Source organism: Solanum lycopersicum, chromosome 9 (genome assembly GCF_036512215.1).
Source record: "Solanum lycopersicum chromosome 9, SLM_r2.1".
Lineage (NCBI taxonomy): Eukaryota > Viridiplantae > Streptophyta > Magnoliopsida > Solanales > Solanaceae > Solanum > Solanum lycopersicum.
In genome coordinates this window covers 15,706,075-15,721,572 of record NC_090808.1, presented here as the reverse complement: position 1 = coordinate 15,721,572, position 15,498 = coordinate 15,706,075, and the positions used below count along the sequence as shown (strand labels likewise).

At 33.6% G+C, this 15,498-nt stretch overlaps 1 protein-coding gene across 1 annotated transcript; it reads right to left on the bottom strand.

Annotated features, from left to right (window-relative positions):
• Positions 1 to 11,606: 11,606 nt before the first annotated feature.
• Positions 11,607 to 15,498, bottom strand: LOC101252619 (probable phytol kinase 3, chloroplastic). Its single transcript, XM_004246212.5, has 6 exons — positions 14,932 to 15,498; positions 13,192 to 13,259; positions 12,971 to 13,102; positions 12,339 to 12,454; positions 12,114 to 12,228; positions 11,607 to 12,036 (listed from the first exon to the last, which is right to left on the bottom strand). Exons 1-6 carry the CDS (start codon positions 15,202 to 15,204, stop codon positions 11,859 to 11,861), a joined length of 882 nt encoding a protein of 293 aa, XP_004246260.1. The 5' UTR covers positions 15,205 to 15,498; the 3' UTR covers positions 11,607 to 11,858.

The following is a 15,498-nucleotide window of genomic DNA, read 5'->3' as shown; positions in this document are numbered from 1 at the left end:
TGGTTCTAATTTAAAGTTATGTCAAATGTATCAAAATACCCTTTAATCTTGTGGTCTTAAACATGTCACGTGGAAAGTTAAAGTTAAAGTGTTGTCAAAAAAGGAAAGGGGTCATTCTTTTTTAAACAGACTAAAAAGGAAATAAGGTCATTATTTTTTAAACGGAGGGAGTATTATTTAAATCTAAGATGGAACAAATAAATGAACTACAAAAATACGACTAAACTATTTAAAATATTAATACTCATGTAAACAACTATCATTATGTGAAATTTATTAATAACTACTACAATAAAAAAAATTATCCTTCTATGGCCTCGCCAATTAGGTGATCTATCTTTCATTCAGGATGTGCGAAGAAATCTGTTACACCCAAGTATGTGATGTCAACTGGATTTTCTGAGACAAAATTTTCTTCAGGATTTTTCTCTTTCTTGTTCAGTGATTCTTGATAAAACTCAATCAATTGTTTAGTAGTACGATATTTACGTGAATAATGGTTTCTTCCACCACATCAAAAACACCTGACCTAGTTGTTTCACGCTTCACATCCTTTCGTTTTTCTTTTGATGATGATTATTTATTTGACAAATGATTAACACCAAGAAAAGAATTTCACACTTGATAATAATCACGTCCACGTCCACGACCACGATTATGCTCACGACTTTTCCATGTCTAGCATGATGGGCGTACACCTCTTTCACTTCGGAAGTGATTCAGATCCAGTAGATCGATTCTCATTATTTTTCATCAATAAATCATTACTTTGCTCAACCACAAGAAGAAGAGGAATTAGTTTAGAATATTTTTTAAAACCTTTCTCTCGATATTGTTGCTACAGGAGCACATTCCATACATGAAAAGTAGATAATATTTTTTGCATCATATCAGTCTCACTAACCTTTTCTCCATATAATTTTAGCGGAGAAGTGATTCTGAACTTGAAAGAATTATATTCATGTTTAGATTAAAAGTCTTGTAGCCTTAGATGCATCCAATCATATTGTGTCTCTAGATGTATGACCATCTTCAAGTGGTCATATCTTTCTTTTAGGCTATTCCACAAAATAAGTGGATCCTTAACTGTGAGAAAAAATCAATTTTTAAAATATCGTCAAGATGATGATGCAAGAATATCATTGCACATGTAGAGTTCTGCTTTGATTCTTTATTTTCTTCTTTTATGGTGTCTCCTAGATCCATTAATCAAGGTGAATTTCAACATTCAACATCCATTAAAGGTAGTTCATGCCCAAACTATGAAAGGCATGAACTAGTTTTGTCAGACTAGCCATTAAAAATAAAATCAAGAGAATAAATAATATCTTATTAATTCTTCAAACTTAATCTTCACTTTATTAGAAGGTATAGTCTCATGATGATTTTACAATGAAGAGGATCCCTCTCTTTATAGGAAAAATCTAACTTGGCCCCCCTAAATAGGATTCTTAATCATAACCTAACAGGACACAACATAATAGACATTCACTATAATACAAATACTTAAGAAAAATATATGTGTGTGTGTGCGCGCGCATTATATCTTAATGGGATCACACCTAACCTCCAAAAATGATAGAGCAATTAGAAGAAATAAATCTGAAATTTACTCCCCATATTAAATCTTAAATTTATTCATGTAATGGTAAATCGTAAATTTACTCAAGTAAAAAAGCACATGACATGGTAAACTTGGAGTTTAGTAGTAGAAATAATTTCATCATTTAGAATGAAGGAATTTGTCCCTCTGGAAGATGTGAATATTAAATATTCAAAATATATTTAAGAACTAAAAAAAATCTTTTAAAGATTTGTTTGTTGCTTATTCTCATAAAAAGTTTATCATATCAACTAATGATTGAGAATAAATATCTAAATTATGTAAATCGTGAAAGGTGAATATGAATCCTTTCAAGTGTCATGGGATATGATAAATAAATGCATCAATAAGAGTATTGATAAATATTCAAACTGATGTGTGAGTAAATGTCTCAAATAAACTGTCAATCCTTACTTGTGAGAACAACGCTTCAATATCATAAATATAGTATATTGTATACAAAAGAATGTATATGTATGTGACTAATAAATTATGATAATTTTTTCCCTGTATTGATTCATGATAAAGGAACAAATATTTTTCATCTAATAATTTTGATGTGTAATATATGATTAACGGATATACAAGGATAAGTGCACAAATATGAACTTTCTTAAGTAGATTTAGATATATATAATAATTTTCCTAACATAACGGGGGCAAAGTCTACGATATGCATGATAGACTAATTAATTCTAAATAAAGTGTCCCTTAAAAAAAAGTAAGAGCAAATGATCAAAATACTTTTAATGAGGAGGTAATGTGCTCCTAAAGAGACTAAAACATATCACTTCGTGGACCCTCATTAAAGAGGTAGGTAATTGAAAATAATGAGGTCATGAGATCTAAGGCATTGTGAATCAATACAAAATGATATCTCATTAACAATATCTTTATTACAAAAGTGCGAAATATTATAAAAGATTATAAGGATCTAAATTCTATGATTTATTAGAGCATGCTGACTTATAAATATTCATCAAGTGAAAAGTGAAATGATGTAACTTGGTAAGCTTAAAGTTTATTTGACTAGTCTAGAAACTAGAAGATGCCATAAATTTAATTTTGTCATTGGACAAAATTGATATGAAAATTCATGAAGAATTCAAAACATAAACCATGTGCAAGTTTTTGAAAATAAAATTTTTTTTCACCCTATGTTCGATATCCATATCGCAATCGACCAAATCTGAAATTGAGCTGAAAATATCATATTTGAGTTAATATGCTCCATAACAAAGGTGGCTTTGTACCCAGTGGGATGAAGTGATGAGATCTTAATACTTTATGTGATTATGTCATATTCTGAACCGACACAAAATGATTATATCTTCAACAATACTTTTAATACAAAAGTATTGTAAGAATTTTGCGATATATTAAAGCATAGTAACTTAGGAATTTATCAAATAAAAACTGAAATGATATATATTAATAAGATTAAAACTTATTTGACGTGCAATCTAGTCACTAGAAAATGTCACATTTACAAACTCGTTATTTACATTTACAAAACTCATTAAGGATTCAAAATATAAAGTAATGCAAGCTTTTACCGAACTCGTTATAATTCTCATATCAATTATATCAATCAATAGTCTTTCATATTGTTATTCAAGTTGATGAGTTGAATTGAATATCTTTAAGACTTTTGAAAAGGCGATAGATTATTTGCTTAAATAACTTGCAGTAAGGAACTTGATGAATTATTTTGTCCACGGCGAAGGATTCATAAAATGAGACTGAACGAAGCACTCACCAAAACTTTTCTACACGCATGAGATCCCAAGAATGGTGTTAGCAACATAAAACATAATTGTTCAAATAATAATATGGTTGATTTATTCGTCTAGTCTTTACTAACTATAACTTTCAAGAAAATGGTCTAAAATCTTGAAACACAAAAAATCAAGTCTTTGGATTATTCTCATTAGGGAAGTTGATATGCAATGTACTTTTTTGAGAAAATTTAATAAAATTATCAAATAAGTCTTGATTTTTGTTTTGGTAACACTGACATAGATAAATAGGATTAACAAAAAAGTAGGTTCAATTAGAGTAATTAAAAACTTTGGATTATATATATATATTAATATTTCAAAAAAAAAACAAAAAAGTAGGTTCAATTAGAGTAATTAAAAACTTTGGATTGTATATATATTGAAAAGTTTCCCCTCTTTTTAAATTTCAAAATATAAATCCCTTTACATTTAGTCTCTCTCTCTCTCCCTCTCTCTCTTCAGGTATATATCTTCCTCTCATTTCCCTCTTCCACTCCCTCGTCTCCCCCTCCCTCGTGTCCCCCTCCCCGCCCCCCCTCCTCCTCCTCCTCCTCCTCCTCCCCTCTTCCTTCTTCTTCTTTTATTATTCTCTTTCCAAATTTCTTCCTCCCTAGTTTTTTTCTTTCTTTCTTTTTCTCTTCCACCATTTACTTCTTCTTCTTCTTTATAACCTTTGTTGTAATCTTTATTGTCGCTATTAATATCGTTAAAGTTTATCACTTTTATAAAGTTTTTGGTATTTTTTTGTTGTTTGTCTTGTTTGATAAATCATTTTGCTTTGATTTTGAAATTATTTTCATTGTAGTAGAAGTCATTCAAAAAATATGTAGAAAATCAAGCAATTTTTTAAGTTGTTGCATCAACCTTTGAATTTGAAACATATGTCTCATATTTTGTAACAGATAATTTATTTGATCCAATATGTTACTACTTTATTACAATAGATAAGTCATTTTTTATAACATATGATTAATTTGTTCCAATAGATAAGTGTTATATTCTAGTGTTTTGATGATCCTCACAAATGAGGGGACCTGGTACCTGGCAGAGTGCTCTAGTCCAGATACAGATGGGGTACAGTCATAAAAGTTTTCATGTCAGGTGATAGGTGAAAAGTGTAGTGTCCTACACCAATAATAAGAGCGGACGAGATTGTGTGTTTCAGTATCTTCACAAATGCAAGAACTTGGTTCCAGGCAGAGTTTCCTCCATCAGATACATAATTGGTTACAGTTGTAAAGTTGTAATGTCAGAGGTTGGTGAGGCGTCAGTCTACTACAACAATCATAATTGAGGAGGGTGTTTGTCCAACGGATGATAACTCTTTATGTTTAATATTTTTAGCGTGACAAACACCATAGTATATTCATTCATCCAAAAAGGGAATTCAGTCAACAAGCTTTTTCAAGAACTCACATAGAAGTTTGTAAGGGACTTGGTCCCCGCAAGCAAGGGACCTGGTCCCCAAAAGTCTGCGACATGAAAAGGTGAAAGGATAGTTGTCAAAAAAGTTGTCACCTCTGTTGTGGTAGGTGCACAACTTTTACAACAGCAGGCCTTCAGCCAAAGGGATGGGTTCAACGAACTTATGGTGAATTATATTATCTCTTTTCAACAAACACAAATTCAAGACTTGGCATACTAAACTTGGATTTTCTCTCAAAATTCATAAGCTTGAAAAGTAAAGGTCATCTTTAAGGAAGAACACTGCTCATCAACAAGGAATCAAATGAAGTGCTAAAGAGTCTTTTTGTATTTAGAGCTTAGTGTCTTACGTTCTTACATTGTAAATCTGTTTCTAATTTATAAAGGATTCAAATTTTTGGTTCGGGTTCGTAAAAGTCTAAATCAGTTAAGGTTAACTGATTTAGTGGGCAATATCATTTTGTTGCTTAGTCAAATTCTAAGTCATCTAGAGTTAGGTGGTTTAGTGGGCGGTATGGTATCCGCTTAGCAAAGTCTAAGTTATCTTGGGGTAATACCTTAGTGGACGGTGTTGTATCTGCTTAGGCTCTTCAAATAATAAGTAGATTACTTGATCATGATATTAATAACTTTTTCTCACATTGGTTGTAATCGGGTTTCACCTTTGCTTGAGAAGATTAGTGAAGACGGTTGAAAATCCTGTGAAATAGGTCGTGGTTTTACTCCCTTGATGAAGGAGGTTTCCACGTAAACTGCCTGTGTTGTATTCTTCATATTGTTTAATCTTTTGCACTACTTTTTGTTGTGTCAAAGGATTTGGTCCGTTGGCTGATAGTGGACGCACCCATTCCAACAAGTGACATCAGAGCAGGTGCTCTCTAGCTTGTTAAAACCAAGAGAGATTCCTGTGGAAAGATGGTTGCTCCACTCAACAGAAATCAAGAAGCATCAAAGAAGGAGTTGAAGAAAGAGAAGTCTCTGGATATCAAGATGATATTTGGTGAAACTTTTGATGAAAATAAGGACATGACATGCCTCACAAGAAGGTATCAAATATGGGAAAGGACAAATAGAGGCTTACAAAAGGAAGAAAACTCAAACAGAGTTGTAAATGCAAACCACCTTTGCCACAAGTGCGGAAAGCTAGGCATTTCATCAGAGATTGCCCCATGAAAAAGGTTGAAGTCAAAACTTATCAAAGACCTGGAGGAGAGAAAGGAAGAAAAAGGGACCCGGTCCCCGATAAGAAAGCAAGAAAACTTACAGTTGTCTATACCATGAAAAAAGCTTTTGATGTATGGGGAGACTCCTCAAGTGAGTCAGATGAATCAGAATGTCTTGTAGATGTGCCCATGCTTGCAGTGAAAGGTGATGAAGATGTGTTTGATGCCACATTTTCTTTGATGGAAAAATCTGATGATGAGGAAGATAAAGAAAAGGTAACCCTTTTCAAACTGAAACAAAACTTGCATGTTTACTGTGTTAAGAAATTGAGAATTCTAGCTACTGTTTTGATTGACTTTATCATTGAGTCAACAACTGAAAAAGAGTTGATGAACAGTAGCCTAGATATTCTTCATGAAGAAAAGGTAGCTTGGTTAACCAAATGTTTGTTGCGGAAGAAAATGTGATAGTTCTAGAAACTGAAGATATAGAACTCAAGAAGAGATTGAAGATGTTGAGTAAGAAATCTGGCAAAGGAAAAGAAGAGGCTAGTAATATGAAAATGGAGCTAGAAGCTAGTCTGAACACTGCTGAAACAAAAATTGCTATGGCTTTGGAGAGAAATAATCAGTTGGAAAGGGACCTGGTCCGCGTCAAAGAAGAGCTGGACAATCTCTCAAATGGTCCTCATCTTCAAAATTGCTTGCAAATCTTACCACTCAAGCAAAATGATAGAAAAGGGTTACGAAATTCAAGCAAAAGTGTTTCTTACAATATCCATGGCAAAGATGTGCTCATGTCTAATAGTTTGTCGTGTCTCCATTGTGATTGTGATGGTCACTTGAAGAAGGACTGTCTATCTTGGAAAAACACCCAGGATAACCTCTCAAAATATTCTAAATAGAGGAACATGAAGATAAAGGGATCTGGTCAACAGAACAACAAAAAGAAGAAAGGAAATAGTCGACATAGGAGCAATCAGAAGACGGGACCTGGTCAACAGAAGAATTGGCAGAAGAAGGGACCTGGTCAACAGAAAAAGGGACCTGGTCTTGCTTCTGTTCCTAAGTTGAAAAATATAAATCTTCCTCACTGGACAAAGAATTCTCTTATCACTCCTTTATCTGCTTACTGGGATCTCCAACTGAAGTGGGTTCCCAAGGCTAACACGTGATATGACATTCTTGTGAGAGGAAGTGGCAACAACCAGTGTCGATTCATGAATGAAGGATGCTCAAAGCACTGGACTTCCTCTCTCTCAAGGCACTTCTAAGTGGAGATGCCTCATTTGGTGATGGCAAGAAAAGTATGTTCTTTTTGAAGGCATGTTTTGGAAATCTATGGAATACACTATTGAAGTTTTGTGTTATGTCAATGGTTGAAGTACAATCTTTCAAGTATTTCATAGATGTGTGATGAATGAAAATAAAGTCAAGTTCTTGTAGAAAGAAATGTCTGGTCACAAACTTGCTCTCTCGGGCAATGATTTTAATAAAATAGAGATGTAAGAACATGTATATTGTTGATCTGATTACTGCTCATTGAGACATCCTCACTTGCTTTAGTGCATAAAGTGAGAATGTAAAGGTATGACACAAGAGATGTGTCTCATGTGTGTGATGCTTTGCTACACAAACGTGTGTCAAGGACCTGGTCCCATTCTGCATAATAAATGATATTTGCAGATGAAAAAGGTTGTGACGATAATGTTAAGGAGAAGCAGATAAGACCATCCTTCTTGTAAAATATGCAGGCTTTTAATCTTTCAAGATTCTTTGGGCTGAAGTGATGAATATGGCATGTTTTGTGACAAAAATGATAATATTTAATAGTGTAATCTCAATGATGTTGAAAGAGTATGTGCGGGATACTCTTACTCCAGCAAATCTTATCCGGTGTATAAAATGCGTGCATTGAAAAAGATGCTCATGCGGTTTTGGATGAGTCTAGAAGAATTGAGAAGTTGCAAAAGAAAGAAAACTAGAAAACTATGAGTTGGAAGGGCTTCTTTAGAATCAGAGAGATGGACTATATAGTGAGCTTGCTAAAGAACATTCTCTTCATGAAGCCAACAATCTCAAAGAAACTGATGCAGATGATGAACCTGATGCCAGTCCTCTAGAAAGCGTTGAACAAAGATAATGCAGTTCAAACTGATAAAGTGAATTCTAAAGGTGAGAATGAAGAAGCTTATCAAGCTTAGTTTGAAAGATGCAATGTATGACAGTCAGTTCCCAAACAAGCTGACCGGATTGTCCAAGTTACTCCTCAATAATGGCTTCAAGAGAGGTAACATTTTCAAAAAAAAACCTCTCTTTGAATTCACTCTGAAAGGAATTGTTGATTATTCATGTACATATTAATAATGTCATCTTTGAAACAATATTTGAGGTGTTATGTGAAGAGTTTATTTTACTCATTTATAGTGAGTGTTAAAATGAGCATAATGGAAGAATCAAATCTCTTCTTGGAGCTATAGATCAAGAAAACCTCAAAAAGTACCTTTGGTTGTCAAGAAAAGTATATTTGTGAGCTGCTCAATTGGCTTAATGTACTTGAAGTCAAGACAATGAGAAAGAAGGGTAATGTCATCTTGAAGTTTTGTGAAGTGGAAGATCAAGTGGTTGATATATTCACTAAAGCCCTAAGCTAGGACAAGTTGTATACTCGTATGGGATTATAACTATAGGGAAGAAGTTGACACAATGTTCACTGTAATTGCCGTCTGATCAAAGATGGGGACCTGGTACAACTTCAGAGATGCTGAAGTAGCTAAAAAAAGTTTCATGTTATGATTGCATAAAATAATTCTACTCTCATAGCCACTAACTTGAAGATAGATGTTGATGAACCTGGTTCAGGGATTCCATTCTTGTATAATGGAATCACATTTGAAAGCTGCTCAGAGAATCCTAACACATTCAATGAAGACAGGGACCTGGTTCTATTCCGTCTATCAAGAGACTTTTTGACTTGGAGAAACAAGGTGATGTTGATCATGATGGATATCTTGTTGATAGAAAGAGTACCTCATGAATGGCTTATAGGTTGATCTCTCACTCATGGGGAACTAAAAGGCGAGATTCAGCTACTCTTTCAACAACTGCGGCGAAATATGTAGCAGATGAAAAGTGATCAACTCTTGTAGATCAAGAAACATCCTAAAGCTCTTAGAACATGGCTGAGATAATCAAGTTGAAGTTAGTAATGATTAAACTCTCTTGAACGAATCCTGCCTGAAGCAATCAAACCTCTCATGACTATGCAAAGGGAGTAGGTATCGTTGTTTTTCAGTTATATATGTTTTAGCAAGTTCAATTTCATACCTTTTGTAGGTATACACACATGACGAGAGCTGATGGAAAAGAGAGGTCTAAACAGATCTAGGCAATCACATTCAACCTATAGAGAGGAACCTGGTCCGTTCTCGATTATTAGCACTCTTAACATTGCATTTTGAATTATGCATGAGAAATGTTGCAATTGCCAGATGTCTGATCGTTGTGACATCTTTTGAATACCAAGATGACACTTGCTTCTAAATCCCTTGTACTTCATATGTCTTTTCATATCCCCATAAAACTCAACTTCCCTTCCAAAAGTCAGAAATACTCATCCAAAAAGGGAATTCAGTCAGCAAGCTTTTTCAAGAACTCACAAAGAAGTTTGTAAGGGACTTGGTTCCCGCAAGTAAGGGACCTGGTCCCCAAAAGACTGCGACGTGAAAAGGTGAAAAGACAGTTGTCAAAAAAGTTGTCACCTCTGATGTGGTAGGTGCACAAATTTTACAATAGCCGGCCTTCAGCCAAAGGGATAGGTACAACGAACTTATGGTGAATTATATTATCTCTTTTCAACAAACACAAATTCAAGACTTGGCATACTAAACTTGAATTTTCTCTCAAAATTCATAAGCTTGAAAAGTAAAGGTCATCTTTAAGGAAGAACACTGCTCATCAACAACGAACCAGATAAAGTGCTAAAGAGTCTTGTTGTATTTAGAGCTTAGTGTCTTACGTTCTTACATTGTAAATCTGTTTCTAATTTATAAAGTATTCAAATTTTTGGTTCGGGTTCGTAAAAGTCTAAATCAGTTAAGGTTAACTGATTTAGTGGGCAATGTTGTTTTGTTGCTTAGTCAAATTCTAAGTCATCTAGAGTTAGGTGGTTTAGTGGGTGGTATGGTATCCGCTTAGCAAAGTTTAAGTTATCTTGGGGTAATAGCTTAGTGGGCGTTGTTGTATCCGCTTAGGCTTTTCAAGTAATAGCTAGATTACTTGATCATGAGATTAATAAATTTTTCTCACATTGGTGGTAACCAGGTTCCATTTTTCTTGAGAAGATTAGTGAAGACAGTTGAAAATCTTGTGCAATAGGTCGTGGTTTTACTCTCTTGAGCAAGGAGGTTCCCACGTAAACTGCCTGTGTTGTGTTCTTCATATTGTTTAATCTTCTGCATTGTTTTTGTTGTGTCAAAGGGTCTGGTCCGTTGACTGATAGTGGACGCACCCATTCCAACAATAAGTCATTTGTTGCGACAAATGTCTTATATGTTGCAACAAGAAAAGTCATCCTTGATTCATTAATTAAATAATTGTCACCTATATTAAATTAAAATAACTCGGGTCATTACAATTAAATTTTGAAGCCTTTTTGTTACCCTTAATTCTTTGTCCTTGCCCTCTTTCCCTCACAAGGTTTTGTTCGATTGAGTTTTTCTTGTAAGGTTTTCATGAGGCATCCAAAATGCATATTATCATAAATGTGTATTCTTTTTCCTTCACTAGAATTTTTTCACAAGGTATTTTTCTACAAGATTTTAATGAGACACATAATCTATTAAATAGTCAGTCAACAAGGATTGATAAACATATTTATATTATAGTAAATGTCTATTATGTGTTTTCCTTTGAAGAAAAGTTAGGAATCTTGCTTTTGGACTAAGTCTATTTTCTCCTAATAAATAAAAGAATTTTCTTCATCTTAATTGATTTATAAATATACTTTAATCTTCACCTTCGAGAGAAACAAGAAGTCATCATTCTTCTGTCTACTTTCTTCTTCTTCTTTTTTATCGTTTCATAACAAAAAGAAACTTCAAAAATATCAAAAACATCGTGAAAAAATGATCAAATATGAATATTTTTTATTTTATTTTATTTTTGCTTTATCTTAATTATATTCCTAAAATTATTAAACAAATTTTTAAAAAATATATATTTTTAGAAATCTTTAGAAAATAATGAAGACGAGAGGATTAAAAATTTGCACAATTACCAAATCAGAGAATAATTGTGTTGTAACTAAAGGATATAGAAAAGATCATATGATTGAAAGATTGATGTTTTTATTAAATAATTAATAATTATTACTTTTGATTTTATATTCCGTGAAGCACGGGACGAAATTACTAGTCTTTAAGAGATACCTAAAAATTAAAAAAAAAATATATATATATATATAATGTATATATATATATATATAAATAAGAACAATTGCTTGTTAGATATGCCACATCAACTGCCTAAAGATTCTATGCTCAATGACTCTTGAAAGTTTATAACTCTTGCAAGGCCCCACTATAGTTAAACACTAGGACCGAAAAATTTCGCTTTAGTAAAGGAAAGATCGGCTAAATTAAATAAGTTCTTTCATGAACACGCACAAAGCGAAGTGGGATCAAGTTTCCTAGTGTTTAATAAACAAACACTTGGAATACTTTGACTGTTATTTAATAATACAATAATAAAAACTAACAAGTTTTGTGTAATGCAGAGTTCTCCATACTTAGTGATACACAATCCTGTGTTAGACTAACACATTGCCCATTTTCAGTAAGCATTTTTAAGTGTGATACTTCATCCATCTCAGGCTACAATCTGGTATCATAAAACAAGACTGCCAACCAGCACTGAGGTTAAGGGAACTGTTAAGTTATCATCGAGTTCACTGCTTAGAGGATGGGATTCAACCAGCGCTGCAGCAAGAGACATAAACAAGAACCCTAAGACCGTCTTGGAGTTCACCTGAATATACCCGAACAAGGAGAAATAGTGCAAGAATCTGTAGTAAAACCATATAGACCAGTAAGAAATATGCAGTATTTAAGCAACATGATAACAATGAAAGCTTTCAATTACCCAATGGATGCTAAAAGACCGGCAGCTGCCATTGCAATACTACCAGCAAATGATTTGTTTTTATTATATGGGAGTTTCTGTTTTCCGAACCTCCGGCCAACAATGTCAGCAATACCTGGAGCACGAAAACAGTAACTTTTCACTATTTCTTAGAACATCGTCAGTCAATCAGGGAGGTCAAGTAACTGCGAAAGACAGAAATTAAATTGTCTCAGCATTGCATACCATCACCGGCACAAAGGTTGCAAATTAGTCCAATTGAAATAGGTGAATATCTCCAATATATAGCACAAGCACAAGTGATTGAAAGGGCATAGTACAATGGTCCCTTGAGAAGCTCCCTAATGGAAGAGGCACGCCAAACAGTGTAAGTTGCCATTAAATTTCTTAACAAAGAATAAGAGGTGATTGAAGGACAATAAGAAGTAATCCTTAGCTTAATCAGGACTACAAAAAAAGGAATGGGGTTGGCCCGGCAATTATGCTTACCAATTTCGGCACAGCTGCCTGTTTTCAGAAACTTTTGTCCCGCATCATTTTGTTATGATATAGGAGAAATTGTAGGACTTATAAGAATAAATAGTGTTAACATGTTCAAATGTTCACAGATGTTGGCAGCATCATATTACACACAGATTGCAGCTTTAGTAAGATTAACAAATAGCCTGTTGCCAACTTGCCATTAGAGGAATGACGATATGGATGCACATAAATAAATATGGTTCGCAACCTCCTCCTCGAGGGAACCAGTTTTGGTTGTGACTTCTCGGTATTTTCGGTGACAGCTAAGTTCTATAACAAGAGATGGTTTAATGAAATTTTCGAAGTAAATAAAAATATTCTTCTGATTACTAAACCTGTGGTCTCCAAATCGGCTCATAGACTTGACAGTTGCATCATCTTTCCATATTCCTAATCCCAAAAGAAACATTTTTATTATGTTAAGACCAGGGATAAAAGCTGCTAGAATGGCTCCTTGTTGACCAGAACTGGAAAAAACAAAAACACTGACTCACTCAGCAGGAAAATTAGGAATTGAATGAATGAAAGGCTTCATGGTTAGGTTGAAAAGCATTACCTGAACATTGGCCAGCAGAGCATGAAGACTAGCCCAATGCTAATATGAACAAGCTTTCTGTTCGTTTTCTGTGTAATACAAAAATTGTAGATTCAGAAAATACAGTACAAAGGTCATACCAGGACAAAATTAAGCAAAAAAGGTTAGGATATCACTTCTAAAAGATGAGTAAATCCAGCTATATGCTTAAGGTGTGCTAAGGTCATAAATTTAGTTATAACTTATGACATCCTCTTCAATGGATTTGATAAACTTATCTTGTTTAAGTATATAATAATTACAGATTACAGCTAAATACTAAAATCATACAACCTTGGAATAAATTTCTCGATTTTCAGTCTAATTTCTGAATTACGTAGGGAAAAATACGTGAAAATGGTCCACACCCAATAATATGGCATCTATATAGCAGTAAATGCACTCAAGAGTAGCAGTGTAAATGCCCTCATGAAAATTCTGCATATTTTGCCAAAAAAGGTAAGGATATCAGTTCCTTGAACGACACATAGATACACTCTAACAAAGTTGAATACCATTATGATGTTGAAAAATGTCAAGGAAACAAAATGATAGCACCAGTTAGCATCATAAGCAATTTAAAATGCTGGTCTAGAGTTTTGTTTAGCAAACTTCTATCACCCACTAGTTACAACATTAATTGTGAGAAACATGAAAAATCACACGCATTTGCGGACTTGAGGAACTTGGCATGACATATTAAGCCATTGAATTTCTTTGTCCAGTAGGTGAACACTCTCATGCCAGAGGCCAAAAGTTGAAGAGTAATGGAAGACTCTGACTTCAACAACAACATATCTGGCATAACCCCACAAGTGGGGTCAACGTATGCAGACGTTACCCCTATTTCGTGGAGGTAGAGAGATTGTTTTTGAAATACCCTCAGCTCGAGCAACACATAACAAAGCAGTTTGAAAAGGTAAATATAGAAGTAAGGAGGACATATGAAATGCTAGGCAAAACATGACATAACATTCAGAAAACAAGGAAGAGTTAACAACAACCAAATAATTCAATAACATACAAGAAACAACAATATTAATCAAGGACTTGATAGATTAATATTCAACTAAGAGGTGTTTTTCATAGAAATACAACAGAAAAGCAAAAAAGGTTCTTCAGCAAAGCAGAAATTCACAGGAAATTGCTCTAACAGTCTAACTTAGAAGAGGCGAGACAAAATATTTGGAGCTGTTTTGGACCACGAGACTGCCATTTTTCCTTTAGTGATACTTGCCTTCTATATAAAGTCATAATACATAAATATGCCCTTTGACTTGGCTTTCCAATCACAAGTACTTGAACAAATAGACACACATATCATACATACATCTACAGATTATTTTTTGTTCTAGGTGGTGTATCGAGCCATGTGTTCAAGTTTAAATGTCTATTTGGTACATACTCAAAATTGAAACATATAAATGTAAAATGAAGCTAAGTTAAAATGACACGTTTATGTATTATGTCTTATATAAAAATTTTCAAAATTTACCGCTGTGCACCATTAAATTAGAGGAGAATAATGCCTAAAAAAATCTAGCATCTAAAATGTGAGCAAGAAAATAAGTTGCCTTTGTTGCTTAGTGGTGGTTTAAATGGTAAGATGATATTTTAAATTTAATCATAAACTGGTGTGTTTACAACTAAATAGTAAAGATTGGTCCTACTAAATAGTAGAGAGAAACAAAACAAAATTCATAGTAAAGAAAGATAAAAGACCTGATCGAAAACCCCTCTCTTGGCTGTTTCTTCCCAAAATCGAAGTATGGAAAGGGCAATACCACCGGATAATGTAGTGGCGATTAAATCTCCGATTAGCAGATTTTCTGAAAACATTGCAAAATGTACAACCACTTTAGTCCTGTGTAATCTTCTGGTTTTAAGCTTCTGGAATCCCAAATTGAACCCTTTCTTGGTGGAGAAGAGACGATAGGGATCTGAGTTTGACTTTAACAGAGAAAGAGGTAACACAGAAGAAGCAAAGAGAGCCATATACTGTTAGTTAAGTATTTCACCATTTTTCAATGCTCCCATTAGCCATCTCTATCGCTACTCACCTCACACCTACGCATATTTATGTCCTATTGCTAAATAATTAATGCTCCCTCCATTTAAAAATAAATAAATTAATTTAAAAAATATTTCTAGTTTAATTTTGATACAAAATTTAAGAAAAAATTAAATTTTATGGAAGTAAATTAAAATTATATTAAATGTATAAAATTATCATTTAATTTTATGGCTTAAACATGTCACATGAAAAATTAAAATTAAAATGTTAAAAAA